The 14,424-nt window shown below is 43.2% G+C and overlaps 1 protein-coding gene across 2 annotated transcripts in view; it reads right to left on the minus strand.

Annotated features, from left to right (window-relative positions):
* Positions 1 to 13,426, minus strand: part of IMMT (inner membrane mitochondrial protein) — a 50,024-nt gene extending 36,598 nt beyond the window's left edge. For both annotated transcript variants that reach the window (XM_087713315.1, XM_087713314.1), the window contains exons 1-4: positions 13,282 to 13,426; positions 9,551 to 9,624; positions 1,876 to 2,065; positions 1,316 to 1,439 (exon numbers count right to left, since the gene is read on the minus strand). In XM_087713315.1, coding sequence (XP_087569441.1) covers positions 1,316 to 1,439; positions 1,876 to 2,065; positions 9,551 to 9,624; positions 13,282 to 13,323 — 430 coding nt within the window. In that variant the 5' untranslated portion in view covers positions 13,324 to 13,426. The remainder of the gene's footprint in view (positions 1 to 1,315; positions 1,440 to 1,875; positions 2,066 to 9,550; positions 9,625 to 13,281) is intronic.
* Between the last annotated feature and the right edge of the window lie 998 nt (positions 13,427 to 14,424).

A 14,424-nucleotide genomic window follows, 5' to 3' on the forward strand; every position in this document is an offset into this window, starting at 1 on the left:
ACAAGTGCTTTAAAGACCAAGATTTGGCATTTCAGACTTTTTCCATATGGAAGTAAAAAACAGGCAAATCTTTACTTTGCGCATAAAGGATTCAAAAGTAATAATCAGATAGATATAGGTAGTACTCTTTCCAGCAGCAATTAAATTTTATAGAGCTATGGTAATCTAATTTTACTCCATTCTGTTTTTATAAAAATATCATGTCCCATGCTTATCAATTCATTGTAATGTTTTATTTTATCTTAAATTAGAGATTCTTCTAATGATTATTTTGTATGTGAGACCACCACTTGAGAAATTGATTGCGACTAAATTTTGGAAGCAAATCTCTAGTCCTACTTGTTCTTAGAGAAAAATTCAACTCTTCCTATAAAAAACCATAGGAAATTATGGCCCACTAGCCTAATTACCAATGACAACTAGTTTGGAGAAAGCTATTTCTAAAATAAAGCAAAATGTTTTAGATCTTGATTAACAAACTGACAAACATTATCTAATGTTCCAAATTATCTTAAAGAATTTTATCTCAATCCTTTTGTTTTACTAATTATTTTAAGAAGCTTTCTCTATCATGCTGAAAAGTACCGTTTTCAGATTAGCAAGACCTGCTAACAAACATGTGGAAGGCCAGTTTAAAAATATTTCCCAATGAGATCACAACTGCATGTGCTCAGAAATAGTTAAATTAGTAATTCATGTTCTCTTGTACTTTCTCTTATTTCAATACTGGAAATTGATTCTAATATGCTCTCCCTTCTTGGTGAGTATAAGGATTACTGCTAGATTGAGTGCCAAACTATACACTTCATATTAGCAGGTATCTCTACTGATATTTTTAAATTTTCTTTTATGGCAACTGCTGTAAGAATTGCCTAGATAAAAAGATTTCCAATACTATTTACTTTCTTATTCTTTGTATATACATATAAAATACTTTATCTTATTTAATTAAATTTATTCAATCTATTACATATATTCCTTATCTTAATTTATTTAGTCTAAACAATTTCTAGGTATTTCCTTTTTAATTTGTTCTTTGACTATTAATAAATAATTTTCTGAACATTTGTGATTCTTATATTTGTTATATAATGCTGTTAACATTTTAATAATTTTATATATAAAATATTTAAGGCATATTTCAATACAGATGTTATCAGCAAGCACTGAATATAAAAGGACACGCAGGTGTTTATACTCTCAAAGAAAAATAGATTAGAGCTAGTTTAAAACAACAGCTAGTTTCAAACATTGAATCTTTCATAAATAGGACACTGCTGCATAGTGGGACTTTAGGGAAATAGTCTATTTTTACCTTCTTTTTCTTCAGTAGTAGTTGAAGTGGTATCCGTTTTGCTCTTTGGAGATCTCATAATTGCTTGTTTAGATTCTTTCATTACTTCTGCTATAGAAGAGATATTTAGTGGAGCTGACTGCATCTGTGGGAAAAATATTTAGTTCCATTAGTTAGTAGACTTTCTTGCTATAATTTTAATTTTTTTAAATGTGCTTCATTCCTACTGAGAGAAAAAGAAAATCCCTCTTGCTTTCTCAGTTCTTAGTAACATGACATAACTTCATCATGAATTTCATCTTAGCTATGAAAGTTCACAAAGAAAGAATTTCATTTTCAAGGATAAAAACTGAACGCTAAAGTTGAGACAAGCTATCAGAACTGAAGTATCAGAACTTCAACAGAACTTCATTAAAGGGGATTCTCAAAATCAAATAATCTTTTTGAGATAACCTTTATACATTCTAGAAAAGAAGTTATATCCTGAAGAAGCTTCTTGAATTATATATATAATACATTCCAAATTCTAAAAATTGGGGAAACAAAGCATATATTACTTCAGAAAAAAAAAAAACCCTTACTGGTTTCTTTGGTGTTGAAATACTAGAAGGAAGAGGACCCAAAACTATTTCAAACAAATCGCTGGAATAGGGGATTGTCTTCTCTACATTTTCTCGGAAGCGTGGATCATAATTTGCATATAAAATAGTTCCACCTATTCCTCCACCAACAAACAAAACACTGGCACCAATTATTTTCCCTGCAGAGACACTGTTAAAACAAAACAAAAAAAAGCCTTTTAGATATTTTTTTTTAAAAAAAACCAGAACATATCAGATATATGTTAGAAAGTTTTACACTCTTCCTAGGCTAACCTTGTTAACCATCAAAAAGCCTTAACTATCTGCATGTAAGTATCAGCATCATATATCTTTGAATGCAAATGAGAGAAATTTCAAACTCCTATAAATCATGACATAAATGCTATTCCCAATAACATATAAAATATAATCTAATGTATTATAGCTAAGGTTAGATTTGAAGATAAAAATCTGCTTGGGAACATATGTCAGAAACTTCTCAAAGTAGCTTCTTCATCAGAACAGCACAATTGCTCTTTTCAACATTAATAAAATTCAAGTTAAAGTAGGATTTTTCCCTTTCTCAACTTTAAACACATAACAGGCAAGCTGTGAACAGAGTTTTCTCCAGTGCACTGCTCGGAGAGTCCAATGCTGGGTTAACACAGCCTATCTGCCCGTGGACTGAGTGATGCTTTTTAGTTGACCACGCCTCCCTTTGCCTCTGCATGCTCAGTTCGAAAACTCAGTCCGCCTGTTGGACTGTTTTGGGTGAGCTCCAGTCTAAGGTCAGATAGGCTGGAAAGTTTCCCACTTTGGACCACGTTTGGATTCTCATATTAGAGAAAATTATCTCTGTTGCAAGAACTGTCAAAAGATTTGAGGTTTGTGTCGCTTTAAGAGGGCACCCGGGCTTCCCTGCAGCTGCTGGTCGCAAGCACTCCAGGGGACTGTAATCCCTCGCCCAGCGGAGGCTGGTGAGCGGCAGGAGCGGCAGGGGCGGTGGCAGACCTTCCCCAACTGAGCTCCAGAGAAAAATTCTCTCAAACGGAGGTTTGGGAGCCTGCAGGCCTTCAGCTGCTCAATTCTGCCCGGCAACAGCAGCGACGGTTGGAACCTTCGCGCGCTTTTCGAGCTGTCAGGCTAAAAAGAGCGGGAGGAGGCTGCGCGGTCAGCCGCCGCCATTTTAGATCGCTTCGGAGCGCGTTGAGGAGAAGAGAACGCGTGGCTTGTGTGGAGAGCTGATTCCCTCCAGCCTTGCCTTCAGAGAAAGCAGGAGAAGCGGAGAGCCCAGGCAGCCCAAGCGAAGCCACAGCCAGCCCTCAGCGACCGCAGAACGCCGCAAGGAGGCTGGGGACTAGTCTGGGGAGCCAGCTAGTCTCTCCCTCCTGAGAGGAAGATAAGTCTCGGGGACCCGAGGGCGGTGGGAGGAAGGAATCCGGCCCCCAGGCGGCCCTTCCCTCCTGAAGATTCTGCAAGCGCATTTGAGCCTCCTCGGCCAGCGTGTGCCCATCCCAGCTCCAGCTATCTTCCAGGCCTCGTGGGGACCTGAAAATGGCAGAGGAATGCAGGGAGGCCTTTGGGGAACAGGCAGGGCCCTCCAGCAAACGCAGCAAGCTGGATCCCTCTGTGAAAAAAGGCAAAGGGCACAAGGGCTCAAATGAAAGGTCTTCACCAAGAGCCACAGTGGATCCCAGGGACGTTTCTAGGCCCCATCAGCCAGAACCTAGCCCGAACCATCGCAGCAGGGAATCAGCTTCCCTTGATCGTGAGGCCCAATCCCTGGGGACAGTGAATTCTTGTCTGGGGATGACTATAGGTCCAGGGATCCGTCTCAGAAGCTTCTTGGGGGTACCCCGACTCCCCTAGCTCCTCTATTGGAGAGGAACGTGATTCTATCCAGGATTCCCTGTGTGGAAAGGGTGAATCCAGCTCAGGCAGGCCTAGCCATCGCAGGCCCAGCAAGCAGAAACTGAAGAGGGGTAAAGGCCCTGCTCTTTCTGATGAAATGAGGGAGGTAATTTCCTTAGCCATTTCCCAAGGGATAGCTGAGGGCATTAAACACAGGGGCCCTCGCAAGAGCAAGGCCCCAAAGGAAAAGCGCAAGCCTAAGGCCTCCACCTCCAAGGAGCCTTTACCCTCCTCTTCATCTTCCAGCCCATCTCAATCTGGGCTTTCAAGTTCTGAGCAGGAAGAAGGGGAAATTTTTGTGCTTTCTGAAGACGAAAACCCTACCCCTGACAAACCAGCCTTCACTGGCCTGTTTAAGCCGTCCGTATTCAAATCAATCTTACACAAAGCCATGACGGCCACAGAGTTAGGCCCCACTTCCAGACCTGAGGCTGCTCAGGCTTCCACATCCAGGGATCACAAGCATGGCTTATTCAAAGAGACAGTAGAAACACCTGAGGTTATCCCTGTGCCTGACCTCTTTATGGATGCAGTGCAGCGCCAGTGGCTACAGCCAGGCACGCTAAGGCACCCCAGTGGGGGGGACAGGGCACTATATGCCCTGGAGGGGAAAATGGAGGATATCCTGAAATTCCCTGAAGTAGATGCCCCAATTGTGTCTCTAACTTCCAACTCAAACCTGCCAGCTGAGCTCCTAGAGGGACTAAAGGCAGAAGATAAGAGGTCAGAAAAGGCGTGTCAGAAAACACACATGGCGTCTGCCTGGGCCATTAAGGCATCCACCTCTGCCTCTTTCTTTATCAGGGCCACCTTATTCTGGCTACGCCAACTCAGGTCTAGGCCACCACCCAGGAAGTCTAGATGGCGCCATGAGTTAACGAAAATTATTACCGCTGTAGAGTACTCGGCGGATGCCACCTTGACAGCAGCCAAATTCTCATCCAGAGCCCTCGCTTCCAATATCACTTCACGCCGCCTCCTATGGCTTAGACATTGGCAAGCCGAAATGAAAGCCAAATGGAAGCTGGCATCGGCCCCATTTAAGGGAGGCCTTCTGTTTGGAGAGGCCCTGGACAAGTTTGTCACCGAAACCAAAGACAAATGCAAGATCCTTCCTGCAACCCTTAAAAGGGGTGACCGGAAAGGGGCGGGGTCCTTTCGTAAGAGACCTTACGGGAGTCAGGAAACAGGGCAATCCTCTCACCCTTTTTCCTACCAGAGACCCTTTCAGGCAGGGGGGGGTAGGCACCAAGACAGACCCTTCGGTGCTCGTTCCAACCAATCCCAGTCTTCCTTTCAGAGACCATTCCGAGGAGGCGGAAACAACAGTGGTAGCTCCCGTCCCTTTTGTAAGGGAAAGTGATGGTCGCACGGATCCTCCCATCGGGGGTCGGTTGCGGCTCTACGCCGACAGGTGGGAGGAGATAACATCAGACAAGTGGGTCCTCAACACCATTTGGAGGGGCCTTGTCCTGGACTTTCTAACCTTTCCCCAGAGAAAGTTTCTCCGCTGTCCTACTCCCAGGAACCCAGAGAAGAGGGAGCGCATGAGAGCAGAAATCCGCCATCTCCTAGAGATAGAGGCGATAGAGCCAGTCCCCAGGGATCAGCAGGGGAGGGGCTTCTATTCTATCCTCTTCCTTGTGCCCAAGAGTTCAGGGGGATGGAGGGCCATCTTGGACTTCAAAAGTCTAAATCAGCATCTGGCTTACAAGAGGTTCAAGATGCAGTCACTCCACTCCATCCTGGACTGTGTGAGGGAGGGGGACCTATTGACATCAATAGATCTCAAAGAGGCCTATCTGCATGTCTCCATCCATGTGGCCCACAAGCGGTTCCTGAGGTTCTGTTCGGAAGAGAAGCATTTTCAATACAGGGCACTTCCCTTTGGGCTATCATCTGCGCCCAGAACATTCACCAAAATTCTGGCGGTGCTAGCGGCTCATCTCCGCAGTCATCCGATTCGTCTGGAATGTTATTTGGACGATATAATTATTCATTCTCTCACCACTAAGCAGGCACACCGCGATGTTTCTCTAACTGTGCAGACTCTGCAGCACCATGGCTTCTCTGTCAACATGGAGAAGAGCCAGTTCCGGCCGTCCACCTGTATACAGTACCTGGGTGCAGTCATCAACTCCACCTCCTGCCAGGTATTCCTTTCTCCAGATCGACTGTCCAACCTGAGACGCAGAGTGAAACATTGCAGACTTGCCAGATCGGTACCAATCATCCAGCTGTCCCAGCTCTTGGGGATAATGATATCGTGCCTGAGAGTGGTTCCCTGGGCTCGTCTCCACGCCAGGGAGCTGCAGTGGTTCCTGTTACCCATGCAGAGGGCCAAGGTCAGCAACTCACACAGGCGTGTTTGGCTCCCGCGAAAGGTGATCCAATCTCTGGCATGGTGGAGGTCCAAGGCAGTCAAGAAGGGCTGCTTGTTCAAGGAGCCGGACAGACTAGTTGTCACCATGGATGCCAGTCTCCTGGGGTGGGGCGCCCACTGTCAGGGTCACCTAGCCCAAGGCCGATGGACTCAGAGGGAGGCTGCCCACAGCATCAATTGGCTGGAACTGAGGGCAGCTCGCCTCGCACTGAGAAAGTTCTCCGCTCTAATAAAAGGGGCTCATGTACTGTTAATGACAGACAATGTGGCGACAAAGGCACATATAAACCGACAAGGGGGCACTCGATCAAAGGCCCTCATGCTCGAGGCGGAAGCTCTGGGCAGGTGGGCGGAACGTCATCTGGCTTCTCTCAGTGCAGGTCACATCTCCGGAGTAAGCAACCGGGAAGCAGACTGGCTGAGTTGCCAACGCATCGACCACTCGGAGTGGCGCCTGCACCCGGACCTGTTCCAGCAGATCGTGAGGAGATTCGGCAAACCACAGGTAGACCTGTTTGCCACACACAACACACATCTCCCACGCTTCTTCAGCGGAGGGAACAAATGCACTGAGGTCAGTGTGTCCTCAGGGACTATTGTATGCCTTCCCTCCACTTCCGCTCATCCCCCAGGTGGTGAACAAGCTCCTGGCCGAAAAGGCAGACCTCATCCTGGTGGCTCCCTTCTGGCCCAGAAGGCCCTGGTACGCAGACCTGGTCAGTCTCTCAGTTCAGAGACCGTGGAGAATCCCTCGGGACCAAATCTCCCTCAGCCAGGGGGCCGTCACCCATCCGGAATCCCAGTGGCTACAGCTAGCCGTTTGGCACTTGAGGGGGAGCTCCTGAGGAAGCAGAAGTTCTCTGACCAGGTCATTCAAACAATCCAGGCGTCCAGGAGGCCTTTTACTACTAGAATCTACGATGCCACCTGGGCCGCATTCTCACAGTGGTGCAAGACTAGAGACATAGAGGCCTCATCAGCCTCGATCCCTCAGACTCTAGACTTTTTGCAGGAGGGTCTAGATAAGGGTCTTGCGGTCAGCACCCTTGGACGTCAGGTTGCAGCGCTGTCCACTATCCTAGCTAGGGGCTCCTCTCGCTCTCTGAGTCAGCATCCTCAGATCAAGAGCTTTCTCAAGGGAGCTGCGAACATCAGCCCTCCAGCTGTTCACCGGTATCCGTCATGGGACCTTCCATTTGTGCTTAAGGCTCTGACAAAAGCCCCATTTGAGTCTTTGAGAAAGACCAGTCTGCGCCACCTTACCATCAAAACTGCCTTCCTGGTGGCTATTACATCAGCTCGCAGGGTATCCGAGCTAGCAGCTCTTTCTGTCAGGGAGGATCTGTGCGTAGTTCACCCGGACAGAGTAATTTTGAGGCTTGATCCGTCCTTTACTCCAAAAATTAACTCTCTGTTTCACAGGACTCAAGAGATTATTTTGCCCCATTTCTGTCCCCATCCTTCTCACCCTAAGGAGCGTGAGTGGCACAAGTTGGACGTGAGACAGGCCGTGCGCACGTATGTAAAGAGAACAAAAGACTTCCGCCATTCAGAGGCATTCTTTGTCTCCTTCCTCCCTGCGTCCCTTGGCCACAAGGTCTCCTCTCACACAGTGCGTCGTTGGCTACGCGCTTGCATCACGCTGGCATATGAACACCAGGGCAAGACAGCTCCGAGACGAGTCACCGCACACTCCACTAGGAGCGCAGCAGCTTCTGCAGCCTGGGCAACCCAGGCTTCTATCCTTGACATTTGTAGAGCGGCCACATGGGCCTCCCCCACTGCCTTTATCAAAAACTATAAGACTGACACCTTTGCCTCAGCCGAAGCCTCTTTTGGTAGAAGAGTATTTCAAAGAGTGGCTGAAATGCCAGAGGCTACGGCGCTTCCCCACCCTGGGACTCAATAGCTTGGGCATGTCCCAGCATTGGACTCACCGAGCAGTGCACTGGGAAAAGACCGTTGGCTTACCTGAACAGTCGTTCTCGGGGCACTGCGAGGAGAGTCCAAACCCGCCCGGGGTGTTTATTCTATTAAACGATGTGACTGTATTGACTGTAACTGATTACAGGACGGTTTCCTTCGTTTTCAAACTGAGCATGCAGAGGCAAAGGGAGGCGTGGTCAACTAAAAAACATCACTCAGTCCAAGGGCAGATAGGCTGTGTTAACCCAGCATTGGACTCTCTTCGCAGTGCCCCGAGAACGACCGTTCAGGTAAGCCAAAGGTCTTTCCCAAGCATAATTTATGAGTAAAACTGGCCCTTGATTTAATAATGGGTTGGTTAGCAATCATTCAAAGTTATGACAGATCCCCTCCCCCAAAAATACTTAACACCCAATTTCAAGATTACAATGGCAGCATTCTCCTGTGGTCATGAGATTGCATTTTGGGTGCTGGCAACAAGCTGCCTTTGATGGCTGTTTACAGCATTCTTTAGTTATATTACCATACTTTTCAATATTTTTTGCTGGTTTTCAATGTTTATTTTTAGTTTACAGGAAAAAGTGCCCAATGGGTATATTGAATTCCTCATGACCACAATGTTTGCTTAACAACCAATGCAAAAATCTCATAAAATTGGGCCTGGTCACATAGTGACTCACTAAATGACAACGATTTACAGCTATAAGTCTCTGCTCAATTATGGTGATTAGTTGAGAACTACCTGTATTCATAAGAAATGATTGGCTGTTGTGTTTCACTGGTTCTTCTAAAGTAAGATCTTGTAACTTTTCTATCAGAAGTTCCTTTGCATTAAAGTATTCAAGGAGCATCAGTATGACACTAAATATAAATCCCCTTGTATGGGAACACTCATCAGCACCCACCTCCTTTAAGTGAAAATAATCATTAAATGGAAAAATAAGAATATGGCAGAAAACTTGTTATTACAAAAAACTTCCATTAGTTTCTAATTTTATTTCTTCTAAATTATATTTCACAAAATTACCTGAAGGTAAATAAATCTTTACGAAAAAAAGGTAGTAACAAGAACTGAGTTATGGTATATATTAAAATAAAGCACTCATTATCTTGACATTGTAACTTCAAATGGTTATAAAATGACCAGTTCTTAAGCAAGGACTATAAGTATATGAGATGTGAACATTGGTTTTTCCAGAAGATATATAATAATGTTGGAAAGATGATATTTACTTTTAGTTAGTTTATCTTATCATTTGTTTTGTAACTGTGTTTTTATTTTTTGCATTCAATAAAGGAAGATACAGAAAAATGTGTATCCAAAGCATTGCTGAATCAAAAAAAAAAATACCCTAGATCTCCCAGCTAGCATAACAATTGTACAGTATATTTAGAGGATACTCTATACATTTCTATTGAGATTAATTTTAAAAACCCTTTTACGAATCTACATACCCAGGTTCTCTAGATGAGGCATATCCTCGAGACAGCCGTGAAGAACGGAGTGAACTTTTACTACAAAGACAATTCTAAAAAAATACAATATGTTATGAATAATGATACAATTTAAATTCATTTCATTTATCTCATTTTACTAATCTTTAATATTTTTATTACAGCAGTCTTTCAAATAACTGCCTATTTATTGACTTCTGCCCATCTTAGTTTAACTTCTGTGAGGATTATGTATGATAGTTTGATAGCATAAAACTACAAATACAGATCCCCCCCCCCAAAATGATCTGGAAAATGTTGCTAGGGTAGCTATGAGCCGTGGTTAGACTGCAGTACTGCAGGCTATTTCTGCTGACTGTCAGCTGCCTGCAATTTGGCTGTTCGAATTTCACCAGGCTCAAGATTGACTCAGCCTTTCCTCCTTCTGAGGTGAGTAAAATGAGGACCCAGATTATTGGACGCAATACGCTGACGCTGCAAACCGCTTAGAGGGCTGTAAAGCACCGTAAAATGGTATATAAATCTAAGTGCTATTGCTATGAGAGCAAGAACTTAATCTGATTAAGACATCAGATCAAGAACTGTAATTTCCATCCCAGATTCAGAAATTTCTTTGGCAGCTGATTGTTATTAATTATCTTTTTAATGCCTTGCTTACATTCATTTAAAGTACAACACAATCTGTTAGTATATTCTAGTTTTCCCAAGCCTGTCCCAAAATACAGCAACTAGGCTACTGTCAAGTATTATCATGTTTAGAACATTATGATATTAAAAATCAAACTAGTTCTCAATTAAAATCACTTTAAAGCAGAATGATACAATTTAAATAACTGGGATTATTATTTTAAATTTTTAAATTTAAGATATCTTTTAAAAAATGAAAAAAGTTCATTCATTATTTTGTCATTTTGCATAGCAAAGCAGATTTATGTTAGGAAACTCTAGTCCAAGGGTATCAAACTGATGGCCCGCAAGTCATGTGTCACGTGCAGGCCACGCCCATCCTAGCTCCACAAAGGGGGAAACCATTGCAATATGTCATGTGACCACGTGATACTGCAAGTTTGACACCCATGCTCTAGTAGTATGATTAAATGTTGAATCAACCTTATTTTTTATTCTTGAAGAAAATTAAATATAGAAAAGACTCTCACATGTACACATTGACAATGGCATTAGAAATCTAATGTAAATATTCATTTCTTGAATTCGAACAAAAATCTACTGATAGTGCTTACAATGCTTTAAGGTAGAAACAAAGAATGTTCAGTTAATGAATCTCTTTCTAATGCACTCAGTTGTAACATTTCATGTGACAGGTGCCTGTCTGTTTGGATTCTAAGGTCCCAGAGCAATTTAGCTTCTTCGTTTTCTATGACCTTCTCTATTTTATGATCCTATCAATTCTTGCTTGCAGGCAAATGATATTTCTTGCAGATTTTGAAATATCATTGTTGCTACTTTGTCATGGCATTGCTTGACATAAGTTCTGTGTGATCTTTTTGCAACAGCTAACCAGGTGGTCTGCTGTTTCTTCACCTTCTTTGCAGAGATGGCACTGCTATTTGTTGCTGTCTTCTCAAATCTGGCTTTGTATGACTTGATTTTGTGCAGCTAGAATTAGCCTGTTTCTTTTTCAACTTTCTTGCTCTTAGGCATTGCCGGGTATTCTTATTATCTATTTTCTGTGCTATTTTTTATGTACTGACTATGTAATGTTTTGTCTTCCCAAGCCTCCTTTCTGTTCTTCATTTGGTCCTTCCTGTAAGGCATTTTGGTCTCTCCAGTATCCAGTAAGCCTTCCTTGTACTAGCTTCAGTGAATCATCTTCACTGTTCTTCAAATATTCTTCCAATGCCATTTTTTTCTTCTTCAACTACCTGATGGACTTCCAACATTGCATGGCCTCCCATTTGCCTCAGTAAGTAAAGTTTATCAACATTACTTCATAGATCACTCATGATTCATTGTCTTAATTTTTCTGGTCTTCATATCTAGGACCCTTAGTTCTGCTTGAGTCAAGTCCACTATTTCAGAGATGTATTTAATGACTGGAATTGCTCAAATCTTGATTGCCTTGATGGTGTTTCCTCCACTGAGCCCCTTGAGTTTTGACTTTAAGATCATCTTCACTTCTTCACTTCTAATCTTTTTCTTGACTTCAGTGTGCTTGATGCTGTCAACTTTTAAGGACACTTGGGTATTTATAATGACAGTCTTTACTCAGACTCTTAATGGTATGTCCATAGTGCATTTTGATTCCTTTAGTTTTTACTATGTTTCCTCATTTGATGATAAGCATGGCACATTAATTCAGTTTAAACTCCATTGCAATATTTAAACTATGTGTATGGACAGTGTTGAACAGTGATTCTATTCCAGATGGTGTTTTTCCATAATAGCTTCAAATCATCTATGTAAATAGCCTGGCAGATGTTTTGTTTGCTAGCTATGGCTCAAGTTAGTCAGTACTGTTCACAGAGGAATCAGTGCAATGACAAAGAAAAGCGAGTCTCCTTGGAAAAGTCTTCTCTCGATATTAACCTCTCCCATTCTTATCACTACTGAACAGCAACCGTATCTTCCATTGTGCCATCGATTTTTGCACAAAACTTCTGATGCTTGTACTGACTCCATTTATTTCTAAGCACTTGATTATCCAATCATGTGGCAAGGAGACAAATGCCTCATTTGCCATCTTTCACACAATGGGGCTATTCTAAGGGACTAGTGTGTGTTGCATGTTTCTGCTCTCCAAAGATACAATTGATTAGAATTCTAAGATATTCTAAATTTAAAAAGAAAAACAGTAATACCATAAAGGCTTATTTTGCACTAAACAGAATATTAGAATAAACTAAACTAGTGCATTGGATGTTTTTAGTACTAGAATAAAGTTGTGGAATATGCTAAATCGAATTGTTTCTTCAAAAGTATGGGTGGAATGCACCAAAATCACCTCTACCCGTTTCACACCTTTTTATGAAGGAACAGATCCTCCACATTACACAGTCTTTCTCTTCCTAAAAAGCAAATACTGAGAGCAATATGTAATTTTAATAAATTGCTTTTCAAGTAAGGTCATGTTTTTCTATGCTGTCACAAAGACTGGCCCACAAAGACTGTGACTAGCATGGATGGCTGGATGTTGTTCAGCTGCCTCTCACGACAACACACGACAATACAGTAGAGGAGGTCCTTGAAATACCAGAGCTTCCAGGAGTTACACGCCCATGCTCCGAATTAGAGGTGACCCAAGGAGCCTGCCAACCCCGTAGGCCCTGGCCCACCACCTAGCAGGCAACGAAATTTGTGATCATGTCCGGTCGGCACTTGAGGCTCTCAACTTTCTTATTAAGCCTGTCACACAAATAGTAGTAACCGCAAGCCGAGGGAGCAAGAAATTTCAGAGCCGCCTCCCCTGGAAAAAGGGGCGCCAGCCCGCACTGCCTGATGGGAAGCGGAGGCTTCATTTAAGCGGACGCCACGCGAACGAGCGTATTTCCCTGATCGCCCGATCTCCTGCAACAGGGAGGCGACCAAGGAGTTGCCACATTTTCACGCTTTTTCCTCACGGCCGCGGTTAAGCCGCGCTGGAATCAAGAGGCCTCTTCCGTTTCTCCGGCCAATTCCTTAATGAGAAGCGGGCGGCCGTGACAAAAAGGCTGAAAACTGGGATCGGAGTAGAACCGGAGGCACCAGCTCTCGCTCTCTCTCGCATTGCTCACCTGAGCCGCTGTGGTAGCCACGCGCTGACAGACCCGCAACATGATGATGCCGAAAAACGACCGCCGAAGCTTAAAAAAAAAAAAAGCAGCGTCGCGAACCACCGCCTGCCTGCCCCCGCAGTGACAAGCGCCCAGGGCACGTTAACGAGGAGGGAGGAGCTTGGGTTTACCAATCAAAATGGGCTAAACGGCGAATATGCAAATATGCCTCCCTCTATCATACAGAGACTGTCATGGCGGTCAATTGGAATACAAAACGTCATCAGCCACGCGTAATAAGAAGCGCAGAATGACTCTCTCTTGGCCTTGGGCTCGGAGAATGGTTTTGGCGCCATGGCGGGTTTTTTTGGGGGTGGGGGTGGGGAGTGGGATCTGGAAAAAGATTTCGTGTGTTTCGTTCTTTCAAATAAAAAAAAGAATTATATAAATAAATCAGTTTTAATTTTTCATGTTCAAATTGTTCGAATGAAAGTATGATCTGTCGATGTCAACAGCCTTGCAAAGTGTGCTGTTGATAAAGGAGGGAAGCGAAAAATAAAACGTGGAACAATGTATTGGAATGATATTTATTCTAAACATACCCTGTATCACAGCATTTTCATAGAAGTTATAAAAAAGAATCAGAAATTAATTATGTTCACGTTCAGGCTTAACATAAAACGCTAGACTGTCAACCTCTGTTAAAAGATATAAAAATATATCACTCGACGGGTTTCAGATAGGAACATGTTTTGTTCAATTTATATTGTCTGAATCCCATAAAATGCTATTGCTTTCCCCTTCTATTCATTTCATGTATTTTATGTCTATTTTAAAAAATAGCAGTATCAGATGGCACTGGGATAACAATCTTCCTCTAAACTCCAGTCATTTACTCATGTTGCTCCATATTTATTGATACAGTAAATCAGAGCCAGTTTGGTCTAGTGGGTAAGGCACCAGACTAGAAAGTGGGAGACCATGAGTTCAAGTCAAGTCTTACCTATGAAAGCCAGTTGGGCAATTCTGTGCCAATTATTGTCCCTCAACACAATCCTCATGTGGATTGTGGGGAAAATAATAGCAAAATATATTTGGAAATGTACGTTGCCTTGTTTACTATTATTTGTAAAAATAATAAAAGCAGCATACAAAATAAATAAT

Source organism: Thamnophis sirtalis, unplaced genomic scaffold (genome assembly GCF_051295495.1).
Source record: "Thamnophis sirtalis isolate CommonGarterSnake01/CBP01778 unplaced genomic scaffold, rThaSir2_p1.2 scaffold_4, whole genome shotgun sequence".
Classification (NCBI taxonomy): domain Eukaryota; kingdom Metazoa; phylum Chordata; class Lepidosauria; order Squamata; family Natricidae; genus Thamnophis; species Thamnophis sirtalis.